Consider the following 16,758-nt stretch of genomic DNA (forward strand, 5'->3'; position numbering starts at 1 on the left):
GTCTGAGAACTCAAATAATAAATTAAACAAACACGTTTCTTTATTTCTGTATAAATATTGTGTAGAATACTCCTTCTGCTCCCTAAGAGTCCATTCTGCTCAGGAAAGAAAATCATGCATGTATTTAATGAAAATCTACAGAATGATGCACAGATTTGCATCAGTAAATTATAATATACACCATTGTGATTATCAACCAAGTAAAAACATTGATGCCAGTCTGGGGATGATTGTTTTACAGAATCTGGGCCAGCTGAGATTTTGTCCCATAGCCATAAAATAAATGATGTTGGTATGAAACTCACTCCAGTAGCTCAGAGTCTGACCTGTACATGCATTGTTAGAGAATAATTGTTTAATGTTTGTAAGATTCAGAACAAAAATCTTAGTCGACTGAAACTGACTGAGACTAAAATGCATTTTCGTCATCGAGACTAAGACTAAAACTAAGATGCCCACCAAAAACAACACTGCATCCAGACCTAATCCACTGGACCCTGCTCGTCCCCCCCCCCCCCCCCCCCCCCCCGTGATGCTTCTGCTGCATCCATGATGTGTCTGGCTGCTCTCTTGGCCTGGCTGAGCTGTGGTTGTGTTGTTCCAGGACTTCGGTGGAATGACAGTGAAGCTGATTCTGATTCTGAAATATAATATAAAAACTTACATGGAAGGGTGAAAACGGTTTCATTTGTGTTCATAGCTTTATTCCCTGTTGTATCTTTTTATGAAGTTTGACATATGTTGTGTTTTATTTATATATGTTTTCATTCTCTCAGCATTGTCTTTTTATTACTGAGGAATAAACACAACCTGTGATCGCACAGATCTTGTTTTTCAGGACTGGTTTATGGTCAGTCAGTCCTTTGACCTACTGATAGAGCCCAGATAAATAACGTTTAGTGTTGCAGGCTGATAAAACTGGTTCAAGCTCATATCACATTTATTGGTTTTGATCTCTGAGCAAACAGATCATTTTATTAGCGCTATTAAATCTGATATCAACACGATCAACAGACGGATTCCTTGTTGCTAGTGTTAAGATCATCACTTCTATCTTCCTGTTAGTTGACCTCAGGCAGCCATTGCTGGAGCAAACAAAGACAACCGTTAAATCTAAAGCCGTTGTGTGTTGTGTGTCTTCAGATCCGGTACTGGCGGCAGCATGAGATAGAGGCTGCAGCGGACAGAGTGAGAACTTCTGGACTGGAACTGACAGCCAGGGTATCAGGCCTTCGGCCCAGCACTCGGTACCACGTCGCTGTGCTGGCTTATAACAGCGCTGGGACTGGGCCACCATCACCTCGCATCTTCGTCACCACCAGGAAACCACGTACGGCATGTAGTAACTCAATGAAAAGGCTCTCCTCTCACAGACACCACAGACGCTTTCATGTTTTTTTCTAAGACTTGTAGTTCCAGAAATACCAACAAGGTCTTTCAGTTGGATAAAAGATAAAAATATCCCAACCAAAGATTTAAAGATTAAAGTCCCATTGGTAGTCACACACTGGTGAAGTTTGTTCTCCGCATTTGAGCCAACAACCTGGGGGAGCGGTGAGCTGCAGACGCGGCCGTGCTCGGGAACCATTTGGTGGTTTAAATCTTCAGTCCAACAGGCGTAGGGTCGGAAAGGGTGATGTCATGTGTGATGAGATGAGTCTGGGAAGGAGTATCTGAAAACAGCTCTGGAAATGAGTGGATTAGGTCCTGTAATTCCACCTGCTGCGAGGGAGAGAGATATTCCAAGCATTTAGAAAGGTTTTTAAGGGTTTCAGAGTTGTACAGACGAGGCGTAGCGGGAGGACCCATTAGCAGTGGCAGGAGAAGGTACTGTAAGGCCTTCAGGCGGTGGAGAAATTACAGCAGAGGCTACAACACCAGACTGAGAGGGGATTGACTCTCTATTTCGAAATAACTTGAGTCTGTTGATGTGGCACACTTTGGTCTTCCTACGCATCAAAGGGGTCTTTATTACATAATTTCGTTCATCCAATTTGGTCACGACTTCGAAGGGACCCTCACACCTTGGAGACAACGAGGAACCAGCAGTCAGATTCAGAAGTAGAACTTGGTCTCCCACCTGTACAACACGGGAGCTAGACCTTTTGTCAAAACAAACTTTCATCGAGGCCTTTGTAGTTCTAAGGTGGTGCTGAGCTAACTGATTAGCTTCATTGAGTCTTTTTTGGAAGGAGCTTACATAGGACAGAAGACTAGACGCAACAGAAGGAACAGGCCAGAGAAATGTCTCCTTTAAAGTCTTCAAGGGGCCCCTAGGGGCGTGACTGAACACAAGCTGCTGTGGGCTGAAATCGGTGGAATCCTGCACTGCATCCCTAGCTGCAAACAGAACAAACGGAAGACCTTCTTCCCACAAACGACCAGAGGAAAAATAATGTTTCTTGAGCATGGTCTTTAGAGTTTGATGCCACCTCTCGATGACACCCTGGCTTTTGGGATGATAACTAGAGGAAGTGACATGTTTATGACGATGTGGTCAAAGGGGGGATTGGATGTAACGGAACCGGTTGAATTGTTTGATTTGGGTTTCCTACAATCTGACAAGTAGCACAGCTACGGCAAAACTCAGAAACATGTCGTTTCAAACCCGGCCAGAAGAAGTGGCGCAAGATGGCAAGGTATGTCTTATTTATTTCTAGATGACCTGCCCACTCGCTCTCATGAGCCAAGGAGAGAATAGAATTCCGAAAATTTTCAGGGACCACAATCTGTTTGACTCGGGCCCAGTCAGAGCCTTTTGCCGAGGCCGGAGTCCAGCGGCAAAACAAAATGTCACCCTCAATCACATAAGAGGGCTGCCCCTCAGGGGACGTCGGAGCAACACCAACCAATGCAAAGTAAGGTTCCAGAGATTCATCTGCTTTCTACGCATCAGCCAATGTCTTACAAGAGATAGGTACGTCTGCTAGAGGGCCTCTAGAGGACAGATCAGGCGTTTGTACAGCTGGACCTGGTCGGGTGACATCATCAGATAACAGCGGGAATAACGCTGAATCACTAAGTGAGATTTCTGGGTTTTTCTTAAGCTGAGCACGGTTTAGGACACAAGCAGGCAATAAATCTGATCCAGCACAGATTTCAGGAGGAGAGATGAGCTCAGGAGGGGGTAACACTAATCCACCCGCAGCATCGTTTCCTAATATCAGGTCTACTCCTTGAGTTGGCAATTCATCTAAAATGGCTACCTTTAGGTCACCAGTAACCAAAGGACAAGTTAAGTGAATATGATGAACCTCCGCCGGAACAGAACCCATTTCTATGCCCTGTAGTAGAATGGCATAACCAGCATGGCTAGTCGCCGAGAAGGGCAACACACCACGTTTTATTAGAGTCTAAGAAGCTCCCGTGTTCCGTAGAATTACCACTTCCTTGTTGACTTTACTATTTTCCAGTGAAACAATCCCAGAGGATAAAAAGGGTTTAAAACTGACATGAGGCACTTCACACTTCTCCCCATTCTTTATTTCCTCAGTACAGGCAGCTATTGGTTTAGCTGGAGGAGAGTTTCCACTCCTCCGGGTTTTCTGCTGGAGCAGAGGACAGTCACGGATGAAATGTCCTTCAGTATGACAATCAAAACACTCGGGAGGTACTTCATAATCAGAGTTTTTAGTCGAAGGTCTCACACGTCAAACTGAGTCAAGTCTTGGCTCTCGGGATCGATGAGTCAAGGCAAACTTATTGGCTAATAAGGCAGCGAAAGAAAGAGAGGAGCCTTTTTGTTCATTTAGATATAACAGTAGCCTCTCAGGCACATGTCTTTTAAATTCCTCCACCAGAATTAGCTCCTTTAAGTCAGCGAAAGAGTTTACTCCGGAAGCTGAACACCACTTCTCGAAGGGAACAGATTTGAGGTGAGCATATTCAATATATGACTGGTTGGGCCTAGGCTTATCTAGTCGGAAACGCTGATGATAGGCCTCAGGAACAAGTTAATAAGCATTCAAAACTGCTGCTTTCACACACTCGTAACTAGCGCTGTCCGTTAGAGACAGAGTCGAAATAACCTGAAGGGCCTTACCTGAGAGCTTGCACTGCAGAAGCAACGACCACACCTCACGAGGCCACTGCAGAGTCACCACAAGCCGCTCGAAAGCAAAGAAAAACCCGTCCACTTCAGTTTCTCTAAACGATGGAAGGAGGGAGACACACTTGCTGACGTCAAAGCCAGGCGGTAACGGCAAGACACCTGGAGGTGATGGTGAGGCGTCTCGGTGCAGGGCACGGGGAGGCGATCACGAGACCGGAAGACGGTCGGCAGCCGTACGGCTCGAGGAAGCGGTAGCGTCCAGAGTCCTCATCTGTATTTCGAGTTCACGGAGACGAACCTCCGTGCCCATACGTTTCAGTTCAATCTCATGCTGGAGATTTCGCTCGTGAGTCTTTTCTTCAGCTTCGACCTTAAGAAGTGCTAACCGTAGCTGTAAACCGGCTCCTGATAGCAGGGAGCGAGGAGGGCTAGATCCTGATGAAGCTACATCAGACGAAGAGCCACCAGCAGAGTCCTTTCCGGGAGAAGGCAGAGCTGTGGCGAGGGTCTCCTTTCTATCGTCGAGCCGGTCCTCTTCATCGCCGGAGGGCGCCGGAGATGCACCTGGAGTGGAAGGAGGAGAAAGGATCTTCTGTGTCTCTAGGTAATCTGTGATGAGCTGGCGTAGTGCACCCTTGGTTAGCTGCTTAGGCAGGAGTAAACTGAAGTGGGAGGCAACCTGCTGCAGATCGGCTTTGCGGCAACTCTCCAGCAGCCGGCGCGAAGGAGCCGCCACAAACGCAGGCAAGTTTAAGGATACCATGCTCCGACTCTAAAGGACAAAACACAAAGTTAATATTTTTACACACTCCTAAAACGGAATAAAATAGGAATAAATCCCGGACGAGCCCCCACGTTATTACGTCCCTCAGCTCGCTAGGAGAGATGTGGTAGGTGAGGGATCAATAAAGGTGGAGTGTGGGTGAAATAATAACAGAGTGTAGTGTCCAGCAAAGGATTTTATTAAACAAGCAAAAAGGCGGATATTCACAAAAGGAAAAAAAGAGTAACAAAAAGCGCTGAGCCAAAAAGGGCTGGGAAAGGGGGTCTAACCGAAATACAATAATTACTAACTCCACGCTGATGGAGTTAGTCCCCGCGTCCCTGCTTAACAGGGCGTTAAGCAGGGACGCGGGGAAAAGTCCACAATCAAAGTCAAAATAGCCATTCCTAGTTCGGGGTTACCAGAGAGTCAAATCTAATTCCAAATACCGCAGCAAATACCTAAAGCCGAGACTAACCAAAACACGCGAGGAGAAGAGAGCAGCAAAAACTCTTCTGAGCCTTCACTACCCTGGACCTTCTCAACAAACTGTATCCCAGTTGGATGTGCCTGGACAACTTCACCAGGGAGGTGTCCAAGAGACATCCTGACCAGATGCCCAAGCAACCTCAACTGGCTCCTCTCAATGGCCCAAGTGGCTGGGGAAACGAAGTCTGCTTAGGCCAGGGGTCGGCAACCTTTTCCCATCAAAGAGCCATTATTACCCGTTTCCTACAGTAAAGAAAACACTGGGAGCCACAGCACCCTCTTGCACTTGGGTCCACACTAAGACAAAGAGCTTGACAGCAACCAATACCGGTCGCTCAACATTTTTCAACAGAAGATAATTAATAAAACTATTTGTATAAAATTGATCCAGAAGTTGTAGCCTGTCTGTGCCTACAGTATGTTGTTATTATTCACCCTGTTAGTGGTTTTAATGTTGAGCAGGTTCTGCTTTTAGGAGCGTCACACACGTCTGCTTTTAAAACACGTTGAAACTGTTCAGAATACAAATCCAGGACCTGTCTTGTGGGATTGTTATAAGAAGACAAAACAGTTAAAGGGCAGGGTTCACATTTCCCGCATTTGACGGAGAAACCTCCAGGCTGTCGGTGGTTTGAATGACCCCGACGCAGGCAGATGGCTGACATTTTAATGGTAACGCACATGGCGGAGGTAGCTAAGTCAGTCAGGAAAAGACTCCCATCAGAACATCTGAGCTGGACTCTGAGCTCAGCGCAGCTCGCTGTCAGCGCGTATGTGAGGTGGACAGTACGCTGACGATGTGGAGAGGGGCGTGGAGCTCGTCGGTCACCGGCAGCAGAACCAGAACCATGCAGGAGGGTTCCTCCCACTGAAGCGAGTGTTTTCCTAACCCTGTCTCTCAGAGAGACTTGTCACTTAGAAAATGTTCCTGATGACGGAACTTTGGCTGAATAGCGCTTGTTCCTGCCTCCAACGTAGCGACGCATCTATGAGCCTGTCTGAGGAAAAGTCCAGAAGCTCATATCCTCTTCAGCTCAGGAAGCTCCTACAGAGACGTCTGATTACACACAAGCAGGTGACCTGTATAAAGATGGAACCAGACACTGGTTCTACACCAGTTCATCGTGACACAGCTTTAGGAGTCATGTTTCTGTTTCTGTCACATTTAGTACTACAATCCTAAAACAGCTTCCTTAGTCACTTCAGACTGAAACAACTCTTCTTCTTTTCTAACATGTTACTAACATCTTTCATGTGTACGTCTGTTTTCTGATTGAACTGGTCTCTGGTACTGGTCTGATCCATGTTAACCTCTTTTGGGCAGAGACAGGTTCTGCCTTTTTTCTGGGAAACGAATGGAAGGGAGAGTTGGGCACAGCTGCAAAACCACTTTTCATTACAAATCTGTTTTCCCCCTTTAGCTCCTAATCGTCCTCCCGGTAATGTGTCATGGAAGACTGAAGGCTCTGTTGTGGTGATGAGGTGGGATCCGGTGGTGGCGATGCACAATGAGTCCGCTGTGTTGGGCTATAAAGTGAGTGACCTGAACACTTTCCATGTTGGTGTGCAGAGGGAAATTGCTGTTACCTCCAGGAATACTCCTGAAGCAGCTTTAGGTCTTTCTATAGCACAAAAGAATGGACCTGTTAGCAGTGTTCGTCTGTACCGAGCAGTGTATGCTTCAGTAGACTCCACCTGTGATTTTTTTCACCCTCGTGTGTCCTTATGCACACTATAGCTAAATCATAGCTAAAGGTAACAGCTTCTGCAGGAGGACACCATCACATCCAAATACTCCCTTCATAACAGCTAAAGTATAAAAACTAGAGATTCCTGTAAAACCATTTATCTTTGGTGCTGAGACGTGTCTTTAAGTTCTGATCTGCTGTGTTCTGTGTGTCAGGTTCTGTACAAACATAACCACGAGACAGCACTGAAGTTAGTGGACAAGACAAAGTCATCAGTGACCCTACCATTACCAAACGACAGCGGGTATGTTGTCTTGGAAATTCGCTCTTGGGGTGAAGGAGGAGATGGACCAGCACATGAGATCATAGTCTCCCAGGACCCAGGTAAAACAGGAAGGAGAAAAAAGGGAAAATTTCCTTTTGAGGTTGTCCCTCTTTTCCAAGTAGTAGGAACCGGTTCCGGTCAGTTACATCCAAGTGTCATGTTTAGGTGCAAGGATCCAGATGCAGGTGTGTGCACACCAGTGTTGGGAACATTACTTTAAAAAGTAATTAGTTATAGTTACTGATTACTTTGTCAAAAAAGTAACTCAGTGACTAACTGAGTTATGAGATTATAAAAGTAACTAATTACCAAGAAAAATAACTACTTAGTTACTTTTTTCATTAAAGAATGCTAGAAAATGGGTTCCACTCTTAATTGAACCTAATTTTCTATAAATGAATTGTACATTTCAACAGTGAAATATAAATGACTAATGACTGGAACATAATAAAATGTATGTCCAAATGTTTTTATAAACCTCAATAATTTAAACAAATACACACTTAACAGGAGGAACTACTAACAGGAACATTACACTAATCTAGACTATTAAAAGGTCACTGTGTGATATTTAACAAGACCCCAGTCAGCTAAAATTTAAAATTACAAATAGAAACACCTGTAAAGGTTCCCGAGCCTTTAAATGGTCTCTCGGTCTAGTTAAATTACAGAAATAAATGTAAATTTGAACAGTATTTTAATTTTTCCAGCTTCACATAATTGTGTGTTTTTAGCAGCATTTCTGTTGCTGCTAATCTAGTAACGGTTAAATAAATAAATAAAATCCTTTAAAATGACACTAGAAGAGGCACAAATCTGATGGAGGACTTACATTTACTAACTTGGGTCAGACCCAACCACAGAAGAGCTGAAGCTGGGTGGGAAACACTGATAGCACTGCTAGCTCCTGATCAGCTGATGACATTTTCAACACACCGCGCTGCTTAATGCACGCTTTTCCTTATCAGTAACAGAAACGACGTTTTGATCAAAGAAGACGGTAATTAATTAGTTTGCTCTAAACTGAACAACATATTTTTTTAGTAAAGTGGTTATTTTAAACTGCGTTATTTCCATCACTGCTCTGTTGGGTCTACATCATGCAGCGACAGTGAGAACACTGAGGGTCTCCGCCCACCCGGCCAGTCATCATCGTGTTTGTAAGTGCGTTACCGACACAAGCACATAGTAACGCACAACCTTCCGTCCCCAGTAACGGTAACGGCGGTGCAACAGTGGGAAAAGTGATTAATTAGATTATTCCGTTACATAAAAAGAACGCCGTTATTTTAAACGTCGTTTCTCCCAACACTGGTGCACACCAGGAGGCTGCTGTAGAGATGGCAAAAGTACCGACGTTCTTAACTTAAGTAGAAGTACAGATACCTGTGTAAAAAACTACTCTGGTAAAAGTGAAAGTACTGAGCGAATTTATTTACTTACGTAAAAGTACAAAATACAGGCTCTAAAAAGTACTTAAGTACGAAATGTAAAAAAATTAAACCTTAATTAACAGAAAAAAAGCTACTGGTTTGGATTGAGATGTTTATTTCAACAACACAACAATAATTCCTGGAGATATGATGATATTAATGTTATTGCTATCACCACATATGGGAGCATTTGACTGAAATTGTTTTTTCGGCAACTTGACTTAAAACATTGTGATCCTGGAATCAAGGTCACTTCAAATCTACAAGTATTACTTCCTTTTGAGAGGAATTGACTGTTTGAGACTAAATAAACTTTTTATTGAGCTTCATCAGAAGCTGGTTTCAACCATCGACATACATATATGGACAATGGGTTTCCATAGGCTCCAACAACACGTTTCTGAGGCCAAATGGGAGGTGGCCACCACCGCCATTTTGACCGTGTCACAGGTTCCGTCAAGCCCAGACAATTTCACAAAAGGGAAGAGAGGTGAAGCTGAGGGTGGGGCTGTAAGGCTGGGATCAACTGACGACACCCGGTCGAACTAGCTACAAGCTAACCTGAAGCTAACCCAAAGCTAACGCAGAGGTGGGAGCTAAGCTAACGGAGGTAGCAACCTAGCTACAACCGGAGTTAACTGTGCACAACACCAGAGCTTCTGAGTCAGAGATACGCCGGGCTGACCGCTGGGTAAAACCGGGTGGAACACAGAGGTCTCCGAGAGCTCCACAAGCCGGCAGCTGCACAGCAGACAAGCGCCGCTGCGATCTGAGATGTGCAGAGCTGCCGCTGGAGAGAACCGGGTGGAAAGGTTTCCATCCCAGAGCTCCACAAGCCGTCAGCCCACGCAGGAGACAGAAGCCGTGATCAGACAGAGATGCAGGGAGGGGAGAAACGGGTGGAACACAGAGGTCTCTTGAGAGCTTCACAAGCCGATAGTGGGAACCCAGCTCAACCAACATTTTATATTTCAACCCATTTTCTAAAGTGCAGCATTATGTTAAATGCACTGGGTTTTACCCTATTACATTTAAATATCATGGTTAAACAGTTGACTCCTGCTGAGACAGCCTTTCTGAAAGAATATGTGAAGACACATTGTGCCCAGGGGCCCCTGCAATGATAATCCAGCCCTGACTCTACTGTAGTAGCCCCACTTTCGGTCCACTCTGCTCCGGACCTCCCGTCTCCATTTCTTTCTCCTGTTCTTTGATCTAATAAAACTGCTCTTCAGACTTTCAATAACAAAGAAATATTTGCAATTTTAGCACACACTCATCAGACTATAATAAGCGTTCAAACTCTAATAAGAATTTTTTAAAGACTTGGGCTGTGAAGGAGAGGGAGTCATCGAGCCAGACACCAAGGTATTTATATGTGTGGACCGACTCTATGACATTTCCCTCAAGAGTGGTCACTGAGGGCATCCTAAGGGGTCGTTTTTAGAGTTAGAGAACAACATTAGCTTAGTCTTGTCTGCATTGAGGACCAATTTTAACTGCAGAAGTGTTTGTTGGACCTCATTAAAAGCTTTCTGTAAGAATTTAACAGCTTTAGTGGGGGGTGTTCCAAAGCAGTAAATGGTTGTGTCATCGGTGTAAAAGTGCAAATTAGCATCCGACACATTTTGTCCTATGTCATTAATATACATAATGAACAAGAGGAGTCCCAAGACTGAACCCTGTGGTACTCCCTTGTGGACACTCAAAAAATCAGAGGACAACCCATCACATTTAGCACATGTTTAGAGTTTTGTCCTTCAAAGTAGTCTGTGAACCATGAGATATCATGTTCAGACAATCCTAAAAAAAAGCTCTTGTTTTAAAACCTCATGGTCTACAGGGTCAAAGGCCTTTGACAGATCAATAAAGAGTGAGGCACAGTACTGCTTTTTATCCAGAGCAACAAGTATGCCATTGATGTCCTTTGTAGCTGCAGTGATGGTGCTGAGCTTTTATCTGAAACCTGACTGCAGACTTGAGAGAAGGTCATTTGAATATAAGAAGTCTTTCTATTAGTCACTTACTAGGGTCTCTAGAAGGTTTACCAGGACACACAGGTTGGCTTTTGGTCTGTAATTAGTTAATAGAGCTCGGTCACCACCGTTTAGTAAAGGAGACACAAAAACGGACAAACTGATGGCATTTGTTTGTTTTTGATAGAGAGGTTAAAAAGAGGCTCTGCTATGAAATCAGTAGACATTTTCAAAAAAAAATACGGTTATATCATGTCTGGACCAGTGGGTTTTCTGGGATCCCGAGTTCTAATAATGTTATGTACTTGCTCTACAGTAAACAGAACAAAGTTAAAAGAGGCATCAGGGTCATTTGGGATTCGATGCAGAGGGACAGCAGGGGGTTGTTCCAGTAGAAGTAGAAGATGAAACAGATGAGATAAATGCTTGTTAAAACAGTTTAAAACCTCACTTGGATCATAAACTGGGACAGAGTTGTTTAGGACAGAATTTGGAAGAGCATGAGAAGTTAAGCTGACAGATAAAGACTTCATCACTTTCCTAAATTTCTGTGGATTATTTAGATTCTCAGTTGTGACAGAAAATAGTCTGATTTGGCCTTTGTGATGAGAATTGTACATTTATTTCTTAGTTGCCTAAAGATAGACCAATCAGATGGCAGATTTCCTTTTCTGGCTTTGGCTCATGCCACATTATGCATAATGGATAATAATTTGCAGTTCTGGGGGAACCGGGGATTTTCTCATCCGTTGATGCTGAGTTTCCTGAAGGGGGCATGCTTATTTACAGTTTCCATTAAAGCCTTCTTGAAGAATGCTGATGCTAGCTTGACATCTGGTAACAAATCTATTTGCCTCCAATTAACCAAAGACAAATTCTTATGATAAGCTTGTTCACTGAATTGTTTAAAATTTCTCTTGTAAGTCATACGTGATTTAAATTTCGGCATTTTAGAATTCCTGCAAGTGGCAACAACACAATGATCGCTCAAGTCATTGCAGAAAATGCCTAAAGATGAGAATTTATGAGGGACATTTGTTAAAAATGAAGTCAAGCAAGGTGGACTTACAAGGACTCTTAAGATTGGGTCTTGTGGGTTGGTTGACCAACTGGCTAAGATTTATGGAGTCACAGAGGCTTTTGAATTAATCTGAAATGGCATTTTGCCAGTCCCAGTTGAAGTCACCAGCCAACATATAGCTCATTAGAGATGCTTTAAGGATGATAATGCCTCCTTGGTAATAAGCTGCACACGTTCAGATGAACATGTTTGAGACAAAACAATTGTTTGAAATCAGCAGGAGTCTGTGTGCATTGCAGCTCAGCTCCAGGGTTTGGTTGCACATTTCCAGATAACAGTGAAGGTAAGACAATCATTATTTCACTTGACATTTTGGGGTAGTGATACTGTATGTTGAATCCATGCGGTGAGTTTCGTTTAGTGAGAGAGTAAGATTGTGTAAAGTAAGAAAAGGTTTGAGGTTGGATTCTTCTCCAAGCAGGTTTGATAACAAGTCAAAGATCTGAGTAAAGTGAGTTGGTGTAGTTTCACTATCCCCAGCTAAATTAGGATTAGTGCCTCAACAATAAGTATCCCTCATTCTGAGCATATTATTCAACATGGTCCCGAGTCCAAAACACCCAGAAAAAACAATGAGGCTATGAAAAACATAATGTTCATCTTACAAAGCATAAAGTCAGCAGAATAATGTTGTTGAGCAGTAAATGCACAGGAATATAGGTTACATGAAGGTGTTGAAGGTTCTGTCAGATTCTGGGTGCTGCTTCAGGTTTTATGTCCTCTCGAGCCAAACAATCTTCAATATCCTACAAAACATCAACTCAGCAAGTAATCCAGGCACAGGAAGGTGTTGAAGGCTGTCCCCAGGAGGTGTTGCATTTAGCACCTACCTGACAACAAGATAAGCCATGCAGTCCAAGCTCCAGGTACCGAAAACAGGCCTGGCCCAGAAAATTAAAGCAGAACGAGGTTTTTTTGTGACTGTAGCAGAGCCAAGTAATGGACGCCACAGGAGAGCCAGGATCCAAGCAGGCACAACAAACACAAGCCAGCTTGACTGGACTAGCAATCCAGTAGAGCCCTGCACGGGCCTAAAATCTGAGCCCGTGTCCGGCCCGGCCCGAGGGGGTGGAGCCCCAGCCCGACCCGGCCCGAAAAGGTTTTCAGAATTTTCTGGCCCGACCCGAGCCTGACTTTTTTTTTAACCAACTAATTGAAAACAAAGTGCGTCGATCCTGACCAATGTGTTAAAAGTCGTGCAGGATCCGATCAATTTGTTTTTCCCTCGTTTACCGTCGCGGAGATAACGGCGCAGGCTCTGGTGTTAATCAAGTTAAATTTGATCTCTTTGCAACAATTTTCACGAGAAAACAGAACAGTTAAAAGCAGGGCTTGTGTTGTGTTGACCGGACAGTTCCCGTATTTGACCGTTTATTTTGACGGAGAAAGAATAGAAAGAATTAACCCGACGCATGCAGACGAACTGGCACTTTATTCTACACACATCGCAGATGTAGCTAAATCACCCAAGAAAAGATTCCCATCTGAACATCTTAGCTGCTCAGCGCAGCTCACTGTCAGCGCATATGTGCACAGCGAGCTGAAGTTGTGGAGAGGGGCTTGGAGCGCGTCGCAGAACCAGAACCATGCAGGAAGATTCCTCCCACTGAAGCGAGTCTTTTCCAAACCCGGTCTCTCAGAGAGACTTGTCACTTAGAAAATGTTCCCTGATGATGAAACTTTGGCTGAATGGTGCTTGTTCCTGTCTCCAATGTGGCGACACATCCAGGAGCCGTCTGAGGAGAAGCCCAGAATCTCACATCCTCTTCAGCTCAAGAAGCGCCTATGATTACGCACAAGCGTGACGCGTCAACCCGGTCTCACATTAAGACCGGGTTGGACCTGTTCAGGTTTACGCAGACAATCTTTACATAGAATTGACTTACAGATATAAAATTAATTCAGTAAAATATAAAGCATTTTATTTAAATGTCCATTCGTTATTTTACAAGCACAGAGAGCCGCATCAGATGGATGGAAGAGCCGCGGGTAGCCGACCCCTGCAGCCTATAAAATGACATGTTTTCTCCAGGACCAGAGAGGATGCAAACTCAATACATCTCTTTTATTGTGAGGTAATAATTTCTCCGAGTTTTGCGGTCGCGGGCGGGAGTAGATATGCACGGTGCGGGCGGGAGTGTAACACACGTTGCGGTTGCAGGCGGTAATTGTCAGAAAATCAGTGGGAGCGGGCAGGAGCGGGATGAAGAAAACAGTCTTGCACAGGGCTCTACTGCTGCGTTTGTGTTTCCGTTTTTTTTATGAATTCAATTAAAAATAAAGGCGCCCGGCCCGTGTCCGAGGTGATTACACAGTTGTTGGCCCGAAGCCCGGCCCGAGGGCCTAGGGCTTCAGTGCAGGGCTCTACAATCCAGTCCAAAGATGATGGAAAGCCCAGTTCAGGCTGTCAGAAACAGATAGAGCCAGACAGAGACCAGCAGAATTCCAGAACAAGGCCAGACAGGAACCAGCAGGACCACAGCCCAAAATGGTGAAAGGCTCTTACCAGGGCCAGTCAAGGTCCTAGCCACAGACAAAGGAAGGCCAGGTCAAGGCGAGAAGGATCCAGGGTGAGGATGGTCAAAGTTTGTGGGTTGCTGTAGTTTGTGAGAAGTCTGGGATCAGCCACTCCATCCGGCAAGCTCTTCTTTAGGAATGTGGTCAAACAGGATCTATCTCAGACTGCAGGTTGCATTGTCTTCTCAGCAAGGCTTGAAGTTGAGGAATAATCCAGGACCTTCCATCAAATGCAAATACAAAAACGTAAGACAGTCATATAGCCTGGATCTGACGTAAACTATTCTGACAAACTAGGGAAAATACCAGTATATATCGTATATCCCAAGCGTTGAAGAAGTGTTAGTTTTTCCAGTTGTACCGTATCTTTATTTAACCAGATGACTTTAATGTTTATTAATCTCTCTTTTTTTCTCCAAAAAATATTTTATGTTCAATGGTTCTCATGACTAGGCTAACATCTCTCGCTAGCGCCACAATCATACCTGAAAAACATTTATATGTAACGCAGAGATTAATAGTATGCTACTTATTGTTTGCTATATTTCAGTCTGGCTAGTATGTAGCATTGTTATAATAAATTCATGGTTACCACTTCATTCTATTTAACTTAGCCACGTTGAATTACATTTATTTACATGAGCAGCTCTGTTCAAATGAACATGTCAGTGTCCAGTTCTCACCGCTTCTTGCTGTGGTCTGTGCATCTAAGCAAAAAACAGCATGAAAAGTTGGGGCTCTGCCCTCTGAGCACATACACAGTGTTGGAACTGAATTCATGAAGTTTTACTCATTCCCGTTATTATTTTCTGCTGTCGGACTGTAGAACAAGTATGAAATGCAGAGTGGAACGTGGCCCGGTAACTGGTTACCCGTCGTCATGCTCCCTATGGCTCCACTAAAACCAAAGACATGTGATGACACACCCACAGCGCTCCTCTGTCACCCAGAGACAAACCTCTCACTGGATATACTGCAGTACAGTAACTCTTGAACTGTTGCTAGTGTTGGCTCTTCTTTGGAGAAATACATCTTTACTTGGTTGTGAAAATGGGTAAATTCAGCAACAAAGACAGATGGCAACACTGGGAAGCAGAACTTGAGGATGAACGTGTTTATTCATCCACAAGGAGGGGAAATGGTTTTTGATGACAAATCAAACCTTCCAGGACATTTTACCTTTTTCCCATTGTCCATGTGTTTTCCATGACTCGAAAATGACCCATACGCTTCAACAATACTCAAAGAAACAGACACATTTTGTTGTGCAGATTTATCCAGATCAACATTTTGACCATTGATCACTTTCAGATTTTAATAAACTGCAAATATTTTCATCAACTATTTTAAAAACAAACATTTGAAATAAATTCTAATAAAGGGGAGTGTTCAAAGGACATCCCCCCCCCCCCCCCCCCAGCATGTTAAGTTAGGTTCCTGATGACAAATTTATTGAAGATACTGTCTATTAAGTTTAGGTCTAGACTGCTTTATGCAGATAAAGTTGGCCGTCCAGTCGTTGCAGCCACAAACACCCGCACGGGTACAGCCACTCCACATGTTGTCCAGACAAAACTAATGGTCTCTTGTTTAATAAGTTAGAAAAAAGAATGTAAAACAAGTTTTACGGTACATTCTAAATGACATTGTGTTTGTTTAGTGTGAGACCTCGTTTGTTTAGGACATCTCAACAAGACAACAAGACTATTGTCGCACTTTGCCTGAAAAGTGCTTTATACATAAAATAAATAAAGAAACATCTCAACAAGATTATTGAATTTTAGTTTTTCTTCTGGGTAGTGTGTTTGTTATTTTCCTGCTTCACCCCCCTCTCTCTCTCTCTTTCTCTGTGTTTTAAGGAACTGCAATGATGGTGCAGAAGGATGCCTCCTCCCATCTGTCCCCTCTCTACCTACATACTGGATTGGTTCTGTTTTTTCGTGCGTTGCTGTCTGACCTGTGATCCCGTTCAGCCGGGGGACTTGTTACTGGCTCTGTGTTGAGCAGGAGGAGCAACTCATCTGTAAATCAACATTCTTGAACTAAAAAAGGTGTCTGCGTCAGATGAAATCATGCCTTAGATTTCATGATGGACTGATGATGCAACACAGCATCCTTCAAACTTCTGATGGACCAGATTCATAGTAGTTAGTTAACAAGTGTACATCCCCCCCCCCCCCCCCCCCAATGATAACCATCTTAAAGTTTAAGGACAGAACATGAAAGGTTTTGTCAGGTCTTCAGCTAGGTGCAACACAGTGGGCTCTCCTTTACATGTGATATAGGTAGCAGATTATTGGGGTCCTGGCTGCATGGCAGGGGTTTTTGGCACCAGCAAAACCAATACGTAGTCAGGTTCCTGCTTTAAGAACGCTGTAATCCACCCGCTTCTTAAAAAAACGAGTCTCGACCCCTCTCTCCATAGCAGCTTCAGA

At 44.0% G+C, this 16,758-nt stretch overlaps 1 protein-coding gene across 1 annotated transcript in view; it reads left to right on the forward strand.

Annotated features, from left to right (window-relative positions):
* Nucleotides 1-16,421, forward strand: part of cntn2 (contactin 2) — a 158,942-nt gene extending 142,521 nt beyond the window's left edge. Inside the window, exons 20-23 of the mRNA XM_070549098.1 lie at nt 1,144-1,330; nt 6,725-6,837; nt 7,207-7,375; nt 16,183-16,421. Coding sequence (XP_070405199.1) covers nt 1,144-1,330; nt 6,725-6,837; nt 7,207-7,375; nt 16,183-16,286 — 573 coding nt within the window. The 3' untranslated portion in view covers nt 16,287-16,421. The remainder of the gene's footprint in view (nt 1-1,143; nt 1,331-6,724; nt 6,838-7,206; nt 7,376-16,182) is intronic.
* Nucleotides 16,422-16,758: the final 337 nt, after the last annotated feature.

This window comes from Nothobranchius furzeri, chromosome 3 (assembly GCF_043380555.1).
Source record: "Nothobranchius furzeri strain GRZ-AD chromosome 3, NfurGRZ-RIMD1, whole genome shotgun sequence".
Taxonomy (NCBI): Eukaryota; Metazoa; Chordata; class Actinopteri; order Cyprinodontiformes; family Nothobranchiidae; genus Nothobranchius; species Nothobranchius furzeri.